Source organism: Argopecten irradians, unplaced genomic scaffold (assembly GCF_041381155.1).
Source record: "Argopecten irradians isolate NY unplaced genomic scaffold, Ai_NY scaffold_0473, whole genome shotgun sequence".
In the NCBI taxonomy this organism is placed as follows: domain Eukaryota; kingdom Metazoa; phylum Mollusca; class Bivalvia; order Pectinida; family Pectinidae; genus Argopecten; species Argopecten irradians.
In genome coordinates this window covers 40380-55556 of record NW_027187940.1, presented here as the reverse complement: position 1 = coordinate 55556, position 15177 = coordinate 40380, and the positions used below count along the sequence as shown (strand labels likewise).

Sequence of the window (15177 nt, the reverse complement as noted above, 5' to 3'; positions counted from 1 at the left end):
ATTCGTTAAAGGTATAAAACTTTGTAAATTGAAGGAGTCATTATAAAATTATTTGACAATATGTATGGTGTTCATGGCGTGTACTTTCGGCGAGATGATGAAATCTGAAAATAATTTCATTTTATTGCAAATCTTCGGCTTGGATGACCTTTATTGTACATTAGCAATATGTATAATTGCTATAATATTGTAATTAGACCGATATAACAACATGATTTGTACTATAAATGCCGTTTTCAATACGTAATTTAGTCGTCTTGTGTACGGAGTATAGCCATTTCAAAATAACAAGTGTACGGAGTATAGCAGGGAAGGTTTACGGAGTATAGCAAGTTTAAAACATTTTAAAACGTGTTCGTTTTTGGGAATTTACTATCTTTAAAAAAATAATCATAGTTGGATTTACAATCACAAATAAAGCATTGATTTGTTGATTTAATTAAGGTTCTTTGTAATTTTTTTTCAGTATTACAAAATATAGTAATGTCATTACATAACATAACTTTTCGGCCCATTGGGCCTCTTGAAATTCTCAAAATCCAGCATTTTGCTTATCTAAATGATTTTTCATACCCATCACAACAATTACAAAATGATTGTAGAAATTAATGCCAATTGTGACGGATAGCAGTATGGCAACACTTGCACCAAAACCTTAACCTGGGATTTCGAACGCCGACGCCAAAGTGATTCCATAAATCCCCTCTCTTCTAGAGCTAAAAATGGAAACTATTAATGACATGATAATGGTAATAGTCTTTGGACAGTATTTCGAAACAATATAAGACATTTACAGACTTTTAATTATCCCCCTTTTTACCGAAACAGGGGATATCGCATGCAATATTAATTTATCCGTCCATTTGTCTGGTACATTTTCTTAAATTCGCTCTCCAAGATTACCTGTTTTGCTCGTACGGTTTATTCAACATTTATCTGACTTATAATAAGGCACAACAGTGTCATGTATTCCAATAACACCATGGGGAATTTTAAGTTCCCTTCCGTATAAGAATACATACAAAATATAAATACACGAACATACCGCAGTCTCCCAAAACACGAACCCCGCACTTCACCCACGATACGCACTGCATACACGAGAGACTCTTTCACGGGAAATTCTTTAAATCGCTACTAGTCCTAGAGTTCTGCATGGATTGTAACCAAAATTAGCCACAAACATCCTTGGGGGAAGGGGAACAGAACTTGTATAAATTTTGGCTCTGATCCCCCCGGGGGCAGGAGGGGCGGGGCCCAATAGGGGAAATAGAGGTAAATCCTTTAAATCGCTACTAGTCATAGAGTTCTGCATGGATTGTAACCAAATTTGGCCACAAACATCCTTTGGGGAAGGGGAACAGAACTTGTATAAATTTTGGCTCTGACCCCCCGGGGGCAGGAGGGGCGGGGCCCAATAGGGAAAATAGAGGTAAATCCTTTCAATCGCTACTAGTCATAGAGTTCTACATGGATTGTAACGAAATTTGGACACAAACATTCTTGGGGGAAGGGGAACAGAACTTGTATAAATTTTGGCTCTGGCCCCCGGGGGCTGGAGGGGTGGGGCCCAATAGGGGAAATAGAGGTAAATCCTTTAAATCGCTACTAGTCATAGAGTTCTGCATGGATTGTAATAACAAAATTTGGCCAGAAATATCCTTGAGAGAATAAGAACTGAGTTTGTATAAATTTTGGCACTGGTCCCGGGGGGCAGAAGGGGCGGGGCCCAATAGGGGAATTATAGGTAAATCCTATAAATATGTACTTGTCCTAGAGTTCTGCATGGATTGTAACCAAATTTGGCCATAAACATCCTTGGGGGTAGGAGAACAGAACTTGTATAAATTTTGGCTCTGACCCTCCGGGGACAGGAGGGGGGGGGGCAATAGGGGAAATAGAGGTAAATTCTATTAATCGCTACTTGTCCTAGAGTTCTGCATGGATTGTAACCAAATTTGGCCACAAACATCCTTGGGGGAAGGGGAACAGAACTTGTATAAATTTTGGCTCTGATCCCCCGGGGGCAGGAGGGGCGGGGCCCAATAGGGGAAATAGAGGTAAATTCTATAAATCGCTACTTGTCCTAGAGTTCTGAACGTATTTAAACCAAATTTGGCCACAAACATCCTTGGGGGAAGGGAAACAGAACTTGTATAAATTTTTGCTCTGACACCCTGGGGGCAGGAGGGGTGGGGCCCAATAGAGGAAATAGAGGTAAATCCTTTAAATCGCTACTAGTCATAGAGTTCTGCATGGAATGTAACCAAATTTGGCCACAAACATCCTTGGGGGAAGGGGAACAGAACTTGTATAAATTTTGGCTCTGGTCCTGGGGGCGGAGAGGTGGGGCTGTCCGTCAACATTTCATTTAAATCGCTACTAGTCATAGAGTGTGCATAAATGTAACTGCATGGGAAGGGAACAGAACTTGCAACAAAATTTGGCCAGAAACTTCCTAGGGCATAGGGGATCAGGCCAGAAACTTCTAGGGGAAGGGGGATCAGATTTTGCATAAATGGTGACCCTGAGCCCCCTGGGGCAGGACGGGTAGGGCCCAATAGGGGAAATAGAGGTAAATCCTATAAATCGCTACTTGTCCTAGAGTTTTTCTTGGTTTGTGACCAAATTTGGCCATAAACATCCTTGGGGAAGGAGAACAGAACTTTGTCTCTGACACCCTGGGGGCAGGAGAGGTGGGGCCCAATAGGGGACTTAGAGGTTAATATTAAAATTCCTTCAGAAAAGAAACAATGAACCTGTATTCAGAACATTACTTGGCATTACAAACCAGGTGAGCGATACAGGCCCTCTGGGCCTCTTGTTACGATCGGCAGACGTTAACTCTGTATGCCTCATGGGGTTTTTTAAATACACTCCTAATTTAGATGCAGTAGGATAAAAAAAATACATTAACTTATACACCAATAATAGAAAATGCACTGTCGGTTTTGAATGTCAGGTTCTGGACAAACCAGGTAAAAAAAACTTGTTTTCATGCATTCAAAAATCATATTAAAACATTATAATTTGGAAAAAACTATACTTATCAGACCATGGTATAATGTTTAAACTTTATATTTATGCACAAATACAATAAAAAGTAGTTAGCTAAGGGAAACTAAGACTATAACTCGATGGTCCCTCTGCCGTCAGCAAAGAGAATGAAGGAGATTTGCTCGTTTGTCTGTGTTGAAACGACAAATGTTCATGATAACGTTACGTTAAAACAGGGGGAACGCAATACTATCGTCAGAAACAACATGTACAGCATCACATGACTGGTTCCTTCACACCTCTTTTAATAAGAAACTTACAATTACACTGCACTATCATTACCAGAAAATATATCCACTGTAACACATACATGTACTGGGGAATTACAAGATTGCATAAGTAATTACGTTATACCAAATTCAATCGTTTCACTTCTGCATACTATAGTTCAGAAACTATTGGGATTTAATTTAAAAAAATGTTTTATATTTAAATGATAACATAGAACTCAAACTGTTTTTAAATTCATTTTCTATTACGGGTGCCGTACGGAGATGACCTGGCCCGATACCAAACGGTGTCGGCTTATTCCAGGTTTTCGAGTACTACTGCGCTCTGGCCCTAAACCAGACATCTATCTGTCATTATGTCTAAGTCTGGTGTTAGGGCCAGAGTATCTCGGGCTAGGGTGCCATATTAACACATGTGTAAACAGGATCGTCAATATGAAGCAAACAAACCGAATTAATCAATTGAATGACGTAAATATAGATTAAATCATTGTTACTATCACGCTATACTCCATACACCATAATAACAATTTTAGCTAGTATCCGTACACCCCACAGCTATAAGCCGTACACTGATTTCGCCTTATAAAACGAATATCTAAACATCATTGAAGAAACCCAGGTTACCGACATTTTGTATTAATAAATATATATGTATATCCTTTTAAGTAAGAGAGGTGAACTGGGTTAAAACCATATAATCATTTCAAAATAAACGAAAATATGTGAGTAACCTAAATTTTTAGCAGGTACACACCATATATCTTAACAGATTATTCAATAAAGACGCATTAAAATTCCACAAGTTTTACATTTAATCTAATTCGAATGTTTTCTGAAACGACGAGACCAGGATAGAGTCTGCATACTTGTGCTGTATAATTAAAAACAATGACTGAATCATTCCCTGTCATGCTGTATTTTTGAGCTGTCGCTTCGAGTCCGGTGTACCGATGATAGACGGTGACCTATACAAAGCTTAAGTGCTGTCGCCGTTTAAAAATAACACGCAAATCTTCTCAGATTCTCAGATCCCTGTGGTATAACCGATCGGTTTGTTTGATATGTTGTGCCAGCAGTCCTCGTGCTTTAGTAGTGTCATGCAAATGTGTCACGTGATTTGTGTACCTGTTCGTGCACCTGTACGTTCTTTATGTTCGCATTCACGCACTGGACAGGGACGGCTGGACATCGTTTTTCATTGCTATACACATGCATTTACCACACTTAGACAGATTAAAGTGGCGGACACGTTCTCTTCAAACGTAAGTTATTCTGTGTGATTTATTATTAATACCATGAAATCTTCTGAAGAACGACAAGAGCCGCGAAAGCGCTTGGGAGAAGCTATTCTTTTTTTTTTTTTTTTTTTTATATATTTTTGTTCATAAGCGATACTGTGGCGTCCGGCGTCCGTCCATCAACAATCGACTTCTTCCCATAATCACTCACCGGAATTCACAAAATTTGAATGATAGCATCCTTCTCATCAATTAAATGTAGAAACCGGTAGATATAGAAATATAGACAGACACATTCAAAAATGTATATGTTGTGATAATGATGACATTGAAGACGAGTACCATTTCATAATTAAATGCAATAATTACTTAGTTATTAGAAACCGTTTTATCAAAAAATATCATCATAATAATCCTCGCATGGCCAAATTTATTCAACTTCTGGAAACAAGGAATAATAAAGAATTATCCAATTTAGGAAAATTTATAGTTTTGGCCATGAACAAAAGAATAAAACACTGTTTGAAACAAATGTAGAAACACCCTCTACACTAGCGTAGCGGTCGTGCACGTGTTGGGTGTATCTACACTATGTATGTGTGTCTGTGTGTTAAATATCTATGTTATTGTATACTTATTGTATATTGTAAGTTTTGTTGCACTGTATATATTCAATGCACTTTTTCTGATGAACCGTAAGATTCAAGGAATAAAAGAATTGAATCCTTATGGATTACTGACTGTAATGATGGGGCTGACCCCCCGAGACTTGAGGGGCGGGGTCAAAAGGGATCAATTTGGCTGTTACCATATAAGCATGGGATATCACTCTTAATGCAATGGTAGCATCCTTATAGAGTGGGGATTCAAAACACGGGGGCCTGAGGGGCGGGGTCAAAAGGGATAAATTTATCTATTTCCATGTAAACGACTTCTTCTGTAGGTAAGCATGAGAGAGCACCAAAAATGCAATGGTAGCATCCTTATAGTGTGAGGATTCAAAATTATACAAATGATGAGCTGACCCCCGGGAGCCAGAGGGGTCGGGGTCAAAAGGGATCAATTTGGCTTTTACCGTGGGGATTCAAAATTGTACAAATGACGAGGCTGACCCCATGGGGACTGATCGTGAGTGGCAGGGTCAAAAGGGGTCACTTGGCTATTTCCTATAAACGACTTCTCAGAAACTATGCACGGGATAGCACTCTTAATTCAATAGTAGCATCCATATACGGTGGGATTCAAAATTGCACAAATGATAGGGCTGACCCCCGGGGGCTTGAGGGGCGAGGCCAAAAGGGTGAATTAGGCTACTTTTTCATATAAATTACTTCCTCTCTGAAAATATGTATTGGATAGGATATTCCTATGGTATATATATCATCATTATATGGTTTGGATTTAAAAACAAACAAATCGTGGGTCAATTCGCTAATTATCTAATTTTCTAATTGTAAGATAAATACTCTAAAAAAACAGGTGAGAGACACAAGACGTCTGGATATATTTATGCTGTTAGTTTGAAATTCATGCCAGGTCTTAGACTATTCTAAGACGTTCATTGGGAATATGGGGCATTTTAAGGGTCTAAATTTAAAAAAAAAATTTTTTAGAAACGTTCTAAACTAATTTCCAGATCCTCCACAGGGATCTGAGAATTAGTCACAGTTTAGACCAGAGTGCCCTAAGACATATTTAGACGTTTTAAAGGTCTAAATCAGAAATCGGTAATTCTCGTATCCCTGTGTGATCCCCGTGATGTGGTGAGTTGACCACTTTTCACTAACCGGTCGTAGTATCCTATTGGCTGGATTGAATATGCTGGTCACGTGGCACGAGGACTATTGTTGGTTCTGAATTTGGCGCCAGATCTCTGCCCACTTCTCAGATTTTCTCTGACGATACTGCACGCTCTTTGCTACCTATCCAAGATTCATCATGGAACTCTTCGTTGCGCTCTTCCTGGCATTGGAGGTGATCCTTCAGTGTCTAGGCAAGTTTGTGTACTGTGGTAAGGTATGTAACGTTCGTTTTTATTCCTAGTCCAGACTAAAGTTTTAAGTTATTTTCTTATTTAAAACATTTTTTATCTGTGTAAGAACAATGGGATCGGGAACAAGTTATTTCAACTTATGAAGCCTTCTCATATTCACGGCAATATATATATAATAGATGATTCTGATTTTAAAAATATTTTAATATTAATAAAGTAATAATTACACTTAAAGTGAATTGTCGGGCAAAGAAAACCAGTCTAAATGCGTTCATTGGCCTTCCAAAAGTTCTCACATATTAATACGACGGTCAAGTTCTGCTTAGTTTCCCAGTTCTGGCCATTAAAGTAAAGAAAAGTTGAAAGCATTGAAAGCGAGGCTGCGTGGAAATGGTCTGTGCTTTTTTCTTAATTATACATTCAAACTCGTATAGTAAAGATACTGTACATGTATAAATACTTTCCAACTTCTAAAGGTTGTAAAGCCTGTTAGGTATACTTACTATTACCACAGGCATTTGACTCTATAGACATTTTGCTCTCTTTATGTAATACTGTACAGTATCATACATATATATATGGAGAAAATGTCTGTAGAGCCAAACGCCTGTGCTATTACTATAACTTTAATTCCACTTAGCGAATGATTGAAATAGGTGGCTGATGTAATTTTGATGCTGAATATTGTTAGTTATATGTAATAAATAAGGAGATTGACAATATATCATAGTATACATGTAAACTTTAGATAGAGCTCTGTTAAAGGTACAATATAGGTAACTTTTCAGTTTTTAGGTCACCTGAGACGAAGGCTCAAGTGACCTATTCTAATCGCCTTTTGTCCGTCGTCGTCCGTCGTGCGTCGTATGGCGATAAACAATTTACTTTTTCGACTTCTTCTCCAAACCTACTGAACCAAATTTGTTGAAATTTTGCAGAAAACTTTTCATAGCCAAAGGTCCACCAAAATTGTGAATTATATATGGTCCCAGTCCCCTAGGGGCCTGAGGGGTGGGGCCAAAAGGGTCAAATAGGCTAAAACTTCAAAAATCTTCTTCTGAAATTCCAGAAATGGCAGAATCAAATACTCAAAGGTCTCAAGGCCCTCTACAAAAATTGTGAATTACATGACCCTGGGGTCTCAGGTTTCCCCCTGGGGAGGGGGTTAAGTTTACTATAGTTTATGTAGTGAAAACACATTTTGGAGCATTATTTGGTCATTTATAATAGAAAATTAGTTAAATGTTGTCAGAATTATCCCTATGAAATGGCCATTGAATCCTATTAACAAATTTTCCATGACCGACTCCTAGGGGCCTTTAGCGGTGGGGCCAAAAGGGGTCAAATAGGCTTAAACTTCAAAAATCTTCTTCTGGAACTGGTAGAATCAAATATTCTTCATAGATGGAGAGGTCTTAAGGTCCTTTACGAAAATTGTGAATTATATGACCCTGGGGTTTTCATGTTTCCCCCTGGGAAGGGGGTTAAGTTTACTATAGTTTTATATAGGAAAAACACATTTATGAATGTTATTTGCTTATTTTTCATAGGAAATTAGCCAAACTGGGTTAGATTTTTTGCCTGTGACAGCATTTTATCGTCATATCCATATCGGTCCTGACCGACCCCAAGGGGCCTTAGGGGCGGGGCCAAAAGGGGTCAAATAGGCTAAAACTTCAAAAATCTTCTTCTGAAATTCACAGATTTGATGGAACCAGATACTCTACATAGATTGGAAGGTCATAAGGCCCTTTACACAAATTGTGAATTGCATGGCCCTCGGATCTCAGACTTTCCCCTTGGGAAGGGTCAAATTTACTATAGTTTATATAGGAAAAATACATTTATGAACATTATTTGCTTAGTTTTAATAGGAAATGAGTCAAACTGGGTTAGAATTATTAGCCATGAAATAGCATTTTAACACCATATCCATATTGGTCTTGGCTGACCCCAGGGACCAGAGGGGCGGGCCAAAATGGCTTAAATTTCAAAAATCTGCTTCTGAATTCACAGGTTTGATGGAACCAAATACTCTTCATAGATTAAATAGTGAAATTTATAAAATCACTGACACTGACTGACTTCTAGTTTGGTTTTGTTGTTTAACGTTGGCAAAGCAAATTGGAATTTTAAGCATAAGGTTTTGGTAACATAATACACTATCAAAATAAAAATTCTAATACGAAGGTTCAACTTTAAAGTTTATTCTGATTCATAAATACTTTTAACAGATTTGAACCAACTTTGCAATGCTCTTTCTGTAGCAGCACTCAGGTGAAGGCCTCTTTGGCCTTTTTTTTTTTTTTTTTTTTTGTAATCGCAAACATTTACAAGAAAATTGCCACGTTCTCTAGATCCCTGCATAAAATGTTGACTAAAACTGGGTAATACGTTACTGACACCAAATGTGAAGTCATAAAAAAATATGAAATAATTAATGTGGCCCACAATAAATTCACGGAAACTCCGGAAAACATTTTCTTGGCCCGATCGATGTACTAGTAGCTACAATGTATAGGCTAAAGGCACATACCACAGGAGTCTGACGTTCTGTCAGTAATATAAAAAAATATAAAAAAAAATACCCCTATATACTATATAAAATAGGATAAAGGTGTTTTTTTATATTTATACTAAACATAAGTCATTATATAAAAAAGTATACAGAGGTATTTCTTATATTTATACTATACATAAGTCATTATATAAAATAGTATATATAGAGGTATTTTTTATATATATATTTCAACTATCTGTTATTGACAGAACGTCAAACTCCAGTGAACATACATGTACGAAACGCTTCCGTAATTGTCGTGACCCGATCAACTTCGCACGGGAAAAACAAACATTTTAGATGTGCAAGTCTAAACACAGGGACCTAACACAAATTTTTAGTCAATAGTATATACATGTTTTATGGTATCAATTATTTCTTTTTAAAGTTATAGGTGCCGTATTTTTCATACTCGTGAATCAAGATGAGTTTTTAATATGTTATTCATTACCAAAAGTAACCATCATTTTGAGAATTACACTACTTTCTATCCATAGGTTTTTATTTTACAAGCACATATAAGAGCTGAAAATGATTTTTGGCATTATATTTATATTTATAGTGAATTGAAATGAGTACATACGGTCAGACCATGAAGCCAAATTGTGGTCTACAATTTCATTTCACATTTTTACAGTGTTATTAGTAATTGTAAAATTATAATTGCAGGTATGTTTCCATCTAAACATACATAACGCATAAAATACAACAACTTTACAGTATATGTGTTGAGGCTAATATTTATAAGGCATCTGAAGTCATTTGAATGACTTTCACAGCTTAATTCGTCAAACCTTGTGGTTTTCAATAGATTAATAAAGAAAAAATAACATCAATTTTTTTTGTCCAGTTACGGCACATATAACTTTAATGTTCGATATGCGTCACTGATATGTAGAGCCCGTTTATAAAAACAACTCGGATACACAAAAATATGTCTGTTTTCTCTACCGTAGAGTTCATACCCTTGATATTATAATACATATATAGGGGCCAAAGAAGTAATATCAACAGGATTTTCCAGATGACACGGGATCCAATCAAACGTAATGGTCTTGGGGTACTCTGGTGGGTCCATGATTATATATAATCTGTAACTAATTCTCAGATCCCTGTGATGTAAATAACAGGAACAGCTTCCTAGACAAATGAAATAGGTTTATAAGGTCACTCATCATTTGCCATGTGTCCTTCACCTAGGGAATGTGTATCCAGCTTGGTATGTATGCAAGCATATTATGTATAGGGTTTCGATAAATTAACAGCAATGGATTCTCCCCATTTCAAAGAAATCCAAAGAAAATCTTGATATTATCCATGTGTTTTTTCATAATATTACACACGACCGGTATAAATCTAAAGCAATTGTTGATGTTTGTCGTGTTTTTTTTTATCTTATCTGAACTTCTGTCGTTCTTGTTCTTTGCAGGTTGTGTTTTACACTTCCTTCCGCAGTTTGGTTGACCGGGTTGCGACGTCGCTCGCAGTGGTGGTTAGCCGTGGGCTTTCTCTTGCGGAGGCTGTGGTAAGATTTTAGATGTAAAATTCATTATTCCCTACCGTGAAAAAGTGTTCAGGTCACGTGAGACGAGTCTCAAGAGACTTGACCTAATCGCCTTCTGTTTGTATAGCGATAAACAATTTATATCTTCGACGACTTCTCCTAAACCACTTAACCAAATTCATTAGAAATTTGCAGAAGCCTCTCATAGCCAAAGATCAACCAAAATTATGGATTACGTGATCCCAGGGTCATATAGTTCACAATTTGTAAGTCCCCCCCCCCCCCCCCCCCCCTGGAGTCCTAGGGAACTAGAGTACCCCCAGCTATGGGTGTATAACTACACATTAGTGTTTTGTAAGAGCTGCCAGAGCTGGGTGCCCTGAGGTCAACTCCTCCAACAATATTGTCCTCCAAAGCATGCACCAATATAAATATATTTTTTTACAGATAAATTTTGAAAGCCATTTTAGTTGAAGGGACATGCATATGTAACTTTTTGCAGAAAACAAATCAAGAAAATTACATGTGTATTGAGTATTCTGATAACAATGATTTGGAATTTATTGTTTTTGTGATTAATGTTTGTAGTAGAACTAGAGAGAATGTAATGTTTGTATCAACAAACAAAAAATAGAAAAAAGACACACACACATAGAAAGAATTATAGACAATACACAAACAAACCAAAAAGGATACAAATCCTACATATTTAAGTACTACAACATAAAAACATCATACAAACATCATTTGGCATGTTTCAAGAACTATTCAAAAATGTATTTCCAATTGATCCATATTTGATCAAATTTCTCAATACACCTATTTGGTATTGACAGCTTTTTTTTCCAACATCATATTTTGTAAACAAAAACTCCATCAAACCTTCCATATTTATGTTTTGTTTTTTTCATGATACAGGAAAAAATACAAAACTTCATAATTTATTATAGAATATCAAAATTGAGTGGTATTGACAAATTTACAGTCTCACCAAAGAGTACTGTATCTAATTTAAATTCCACAACATTATTAGTTTTTACATATATTTTTCTTTTCATATCTTGCCATATTTGGAAAGATTTTTGACAATACCAAAACATGTACTGTTTCTAATTTAAATTCCATAACATAATTAGTTTTTTAACATTATTAGTTTTTACATATATTTTTCTTTTCATATCTTGCCATATTTGGAAAGATTTTTGACAATACCAAAATATGTGTTCTTTGGTTTCAACTTCTGTATTACAGATATTACATAATTTATTTCAGAAATATTTTTAATTTTTAAGTAATTATTCAAAGGGAGTATACGGTGTTGTAGTCTATACTGGAACCATTGTATTGATGTATCTTTGGTAACTTTGAAAAGGTATTTTTATATTTGTTCTTTTCCTGTGTATGCATGTTTCTAAAGACGTGCTTGTTGCTTCCATTTCCTCTCTGTTAATTACCAAGCATTTATTTTTTTCAATTAGACAAAAATACGTTAAGTTTACATCCCTTAATACTTTTAAATAAAATATGATTATGACTAGGTATGAATGGTCTATCTAGTTTATTTAACAAGTTAAGGTTATATTCAGATTCTTACATATTTTCTTGATACATTTCTAACTTAATAAGTTATTCTTCTTCTGGGTCTTCTTTTTCTGCCGGGACTTTGACCATTTTCTCAAACTTTAAGTCGGATTGCCATGAAATTTCGTAAGGTCATTTCTGGAGACCTGCAGATGTGTCGACCGTTTTAATTTTTTTTGACCAGCATCAAAGATGTTTAAATCAAATTCTAAATTTTTAAAGTGAAAAATACCATAATTGTGAGTAAAATAACAAATTTTGTCACGGTTTCAAATTTTCTAAAACCAGTAAGAGTTATCTCTCTTTATTCACTGCTCAGCAGGGATCCGTTAGCAAGTTCATTTTTATTGTTTTTAAGTTATAGATCGTATTGTTACTAGCGGCTAAAATTATTTTGAGGTCTTTTTTTGTGCAACTTTTATATACCAGTAACCTAAACCACGATGGCCGTCATGGAATACAATAGGTCAAAATTGAGCAGCAAAAAGGAACATGGCTGAGAACACAAATCTAATACAATATTTGGAGAAGTTATTTGTGCCATGGTTCCTTTCATATACATATTAATGTATGTGTAGGAAGAATAAGGATAATCTGCACTCGGGATGGAAAAATGTACGTACAGTTTTTAAAAATAAATTGTGACGTACAAATAAATATTGTTCTTTGCCCTCAAGTTGATTACTAGTATATCCATATCCTTCATATTCACATACTCACGAGTCTTTCATATTCATAAATGATATCATTTTTTTCATAAACCATGAACATATCTGGCCAATATTTCAGCAATATTCTCTCTTGTATATCTGCTGAATATTTTGTAATATGCGCCTATACTTGTTTACTGAACTGTGTACTTGTGATCTTGCAGGTTGTGTACGCTACCTGCTGCTGCCGAGGAGAGGTTTTCCCTGTCCCTGCTGCTGACCAGCCTAGCTCCAGCTCTGTTGTCCCCGCAGTACCAGTCCCAGCATCACCTGTTCCTATCCGCAGATCTGGTCGTGCCACCCGCAGACCAGCTTGGCATAAGGATTATGTAATGTGATGTCATATATAATGTATTGTAATGTAATATCCTTTATCTGTTTGTCCATGGAATGATGTTGCTTGAGGATGTGGTAACCCCTCAAAAATCGTCCCAATTCCTGTCCCTCACCCAAAAATGTATACAGTAGTATACACCATTAATTGGTTGATCATTCCAACATCTAAGATCAGTCCCCATTTAGGTGATTTGGTAATTTCCTCCCAAATTCCGGTCCATACTTTTGTACCCTAAACGAAGAAGGGACATTGTTTTTGCTCCGTTTCAAATTACTATTATTACAACTTAAGGTTGTTTGAGGTACATTTTTGTAAGATTTTTTGGGATACGGAATGCATTCAGTGATATGGTTATGTGGTAGGTTGTGAGGAACACATGAACATGTGTAGTGATACAACTTCCGGTTATTTGAGGTATATCATGTAATGCTATAAGGTTTTGACAGACATACTCTTTGGAGTGTGCATAAAGGGTTTTTTTCCAGGATTGCATTCAAAGATGGCTGCCAGTGTCCACTTTTTAAATTCTTGAGAAATTTCTGAAATTTTGATCTATTGGTATTGTAAATTGGTATACAATATATATAGTTTTAAGGTTTAAAGTTTTTGTGGGACACTGAACTCATGCAGTGATCCCAATAAGGTGTTAATTGAAATACATCCATCAGGTATAACTTAAGATTTTGAGGACACTGACCACTTAGCAGTGACCCAATTATTGTTATTTGAGGTATAACTTAAGATTTTGAGGACACTGACCACTTAACAGTGACCCAATTATTGTTATTTGAGGTATAACTTGAGATCCTGAGGACACTGACCACTTAGCAGTGACCCAATTATTGTTATTTGAGGTATAACTTAAGATCTTGAGGACACTGACCACTTAGCAGTGATACGACTGCAATACTTGGTAAATCACAGGATTTTGAGGATACTGACCACTTGCAGTGACCCAATTATTGTTATTTGAGGTATAACTTAAGATTTTGAGGACACTGACCACTTGCAGTGATACGACTGCAATACTTGGTAAATCACAGGATTTTGAGGATACTGACCACTTGCAGTGACCCAATTATTGTTATTTGAGGTATAACTTACTTGAGAATCTTGAGGACACTGACCACTTGCAGTGATACGACTGCAATACTTGGTAAAGCACAGGATTTTGAGGACACTGACCACTTAGCAGTGACCCAATTATTGTTATTTGAGGTATAACTTACTTAAGATCTTGAGGACACTGACCACTTGCAGTGATACACTGCAATACTTGGTAAATCACAGGATTTTGAGGATTATACTGACCACTTGCAGTGACCCAATTATTGTTATGAAGATAGAACTTGCGATCCTGAGAACACTGACCACTTAGCAGTGACCCAATTATTGTTATTTGAGGTATAACTTAAGATCTTGAGGACACTGACCACTTGCAGTGATACGACTGCAATACTTGGTAAATCACAGGATTTTGAGGATACTGACCACTTGCAGTGATACGACTGCAAGACTTGGTAAATCACAGGATTTTGAGGATACTGACCATTTTGCTGTTTATTGTTATTTGAGGTATAACTTAAGATTTTGAGGACACTGAACACTTGCAGTGATACGACTGCAATACTTGGTAAATCACAGGATTTTGAGGATACTGACCACTTGCAGTGATACGACTGCAAGACTTGGTAAATCACAGGATTTTGAGGATACTGACCATTTGCAGTGACCCAATTATTGTTATTTGAGGTATAACTTAAGATTTTGAGGACACTGAACACTTGCAGTGATACGACTGCAATGCTTTAATTTTGACTCAACTGAAGTGTACAGAAAGTAGTTAATAGGAATATTTCGTCCCTGTCCCTAACAATACTCACATTACCCTACCCAATACCCTAGCACAATTAAGCACGCATTTAGTAAATAACATTCTAACCGCTACTTTCTATATGTACACT

General features: G+C 36.4%; 1 protein-coding gene across 3 annotated transcripts; it reads left to right on the top strand.

The window, feature by feature from the left end:
* The first annotated feature begins 4325 nt into the window (after positions 1-4325).
* Positions 4326-13851, top strand: LOC138312793 (uncharacterized). 3 transcript variants are annotated; one of them, XM_069253547.1, is made up of 3 exons: positions 4326-4552; positions 10511-10606; positions 13041-13851. In XM_069253547.1, exons 1-3 carry the CDS (start codon positions 4352-4354, stop codon positions 13212-13214), a joined length of 471 nt encoding a protein of 156 aa, XP_069109648.1. In that variant the 5' UTR covers positions 4326-4351; the 3' UTR covers positions 13215-13851. The 3 variants fall into 3 exon arrangements, with proteins under 3 accessions (XP_069109648.1, XP_069109649.1, XP_069109650.1); XM_069253548.1 differs by lacking the exon at positions 4326-4552 and adding an exon at positions 6194-6544 and having other exon boundaries at positions 13041-13847; XM_069253549.1 differs by lacking the exon at positions 4326-4552 and adding an exon at positions 10053-10300 and having other exon boundaries at positions 13041-13848.
* The last annotated feature ends 1326 nt before the right edge of the window (positions 13852-15177 follow it).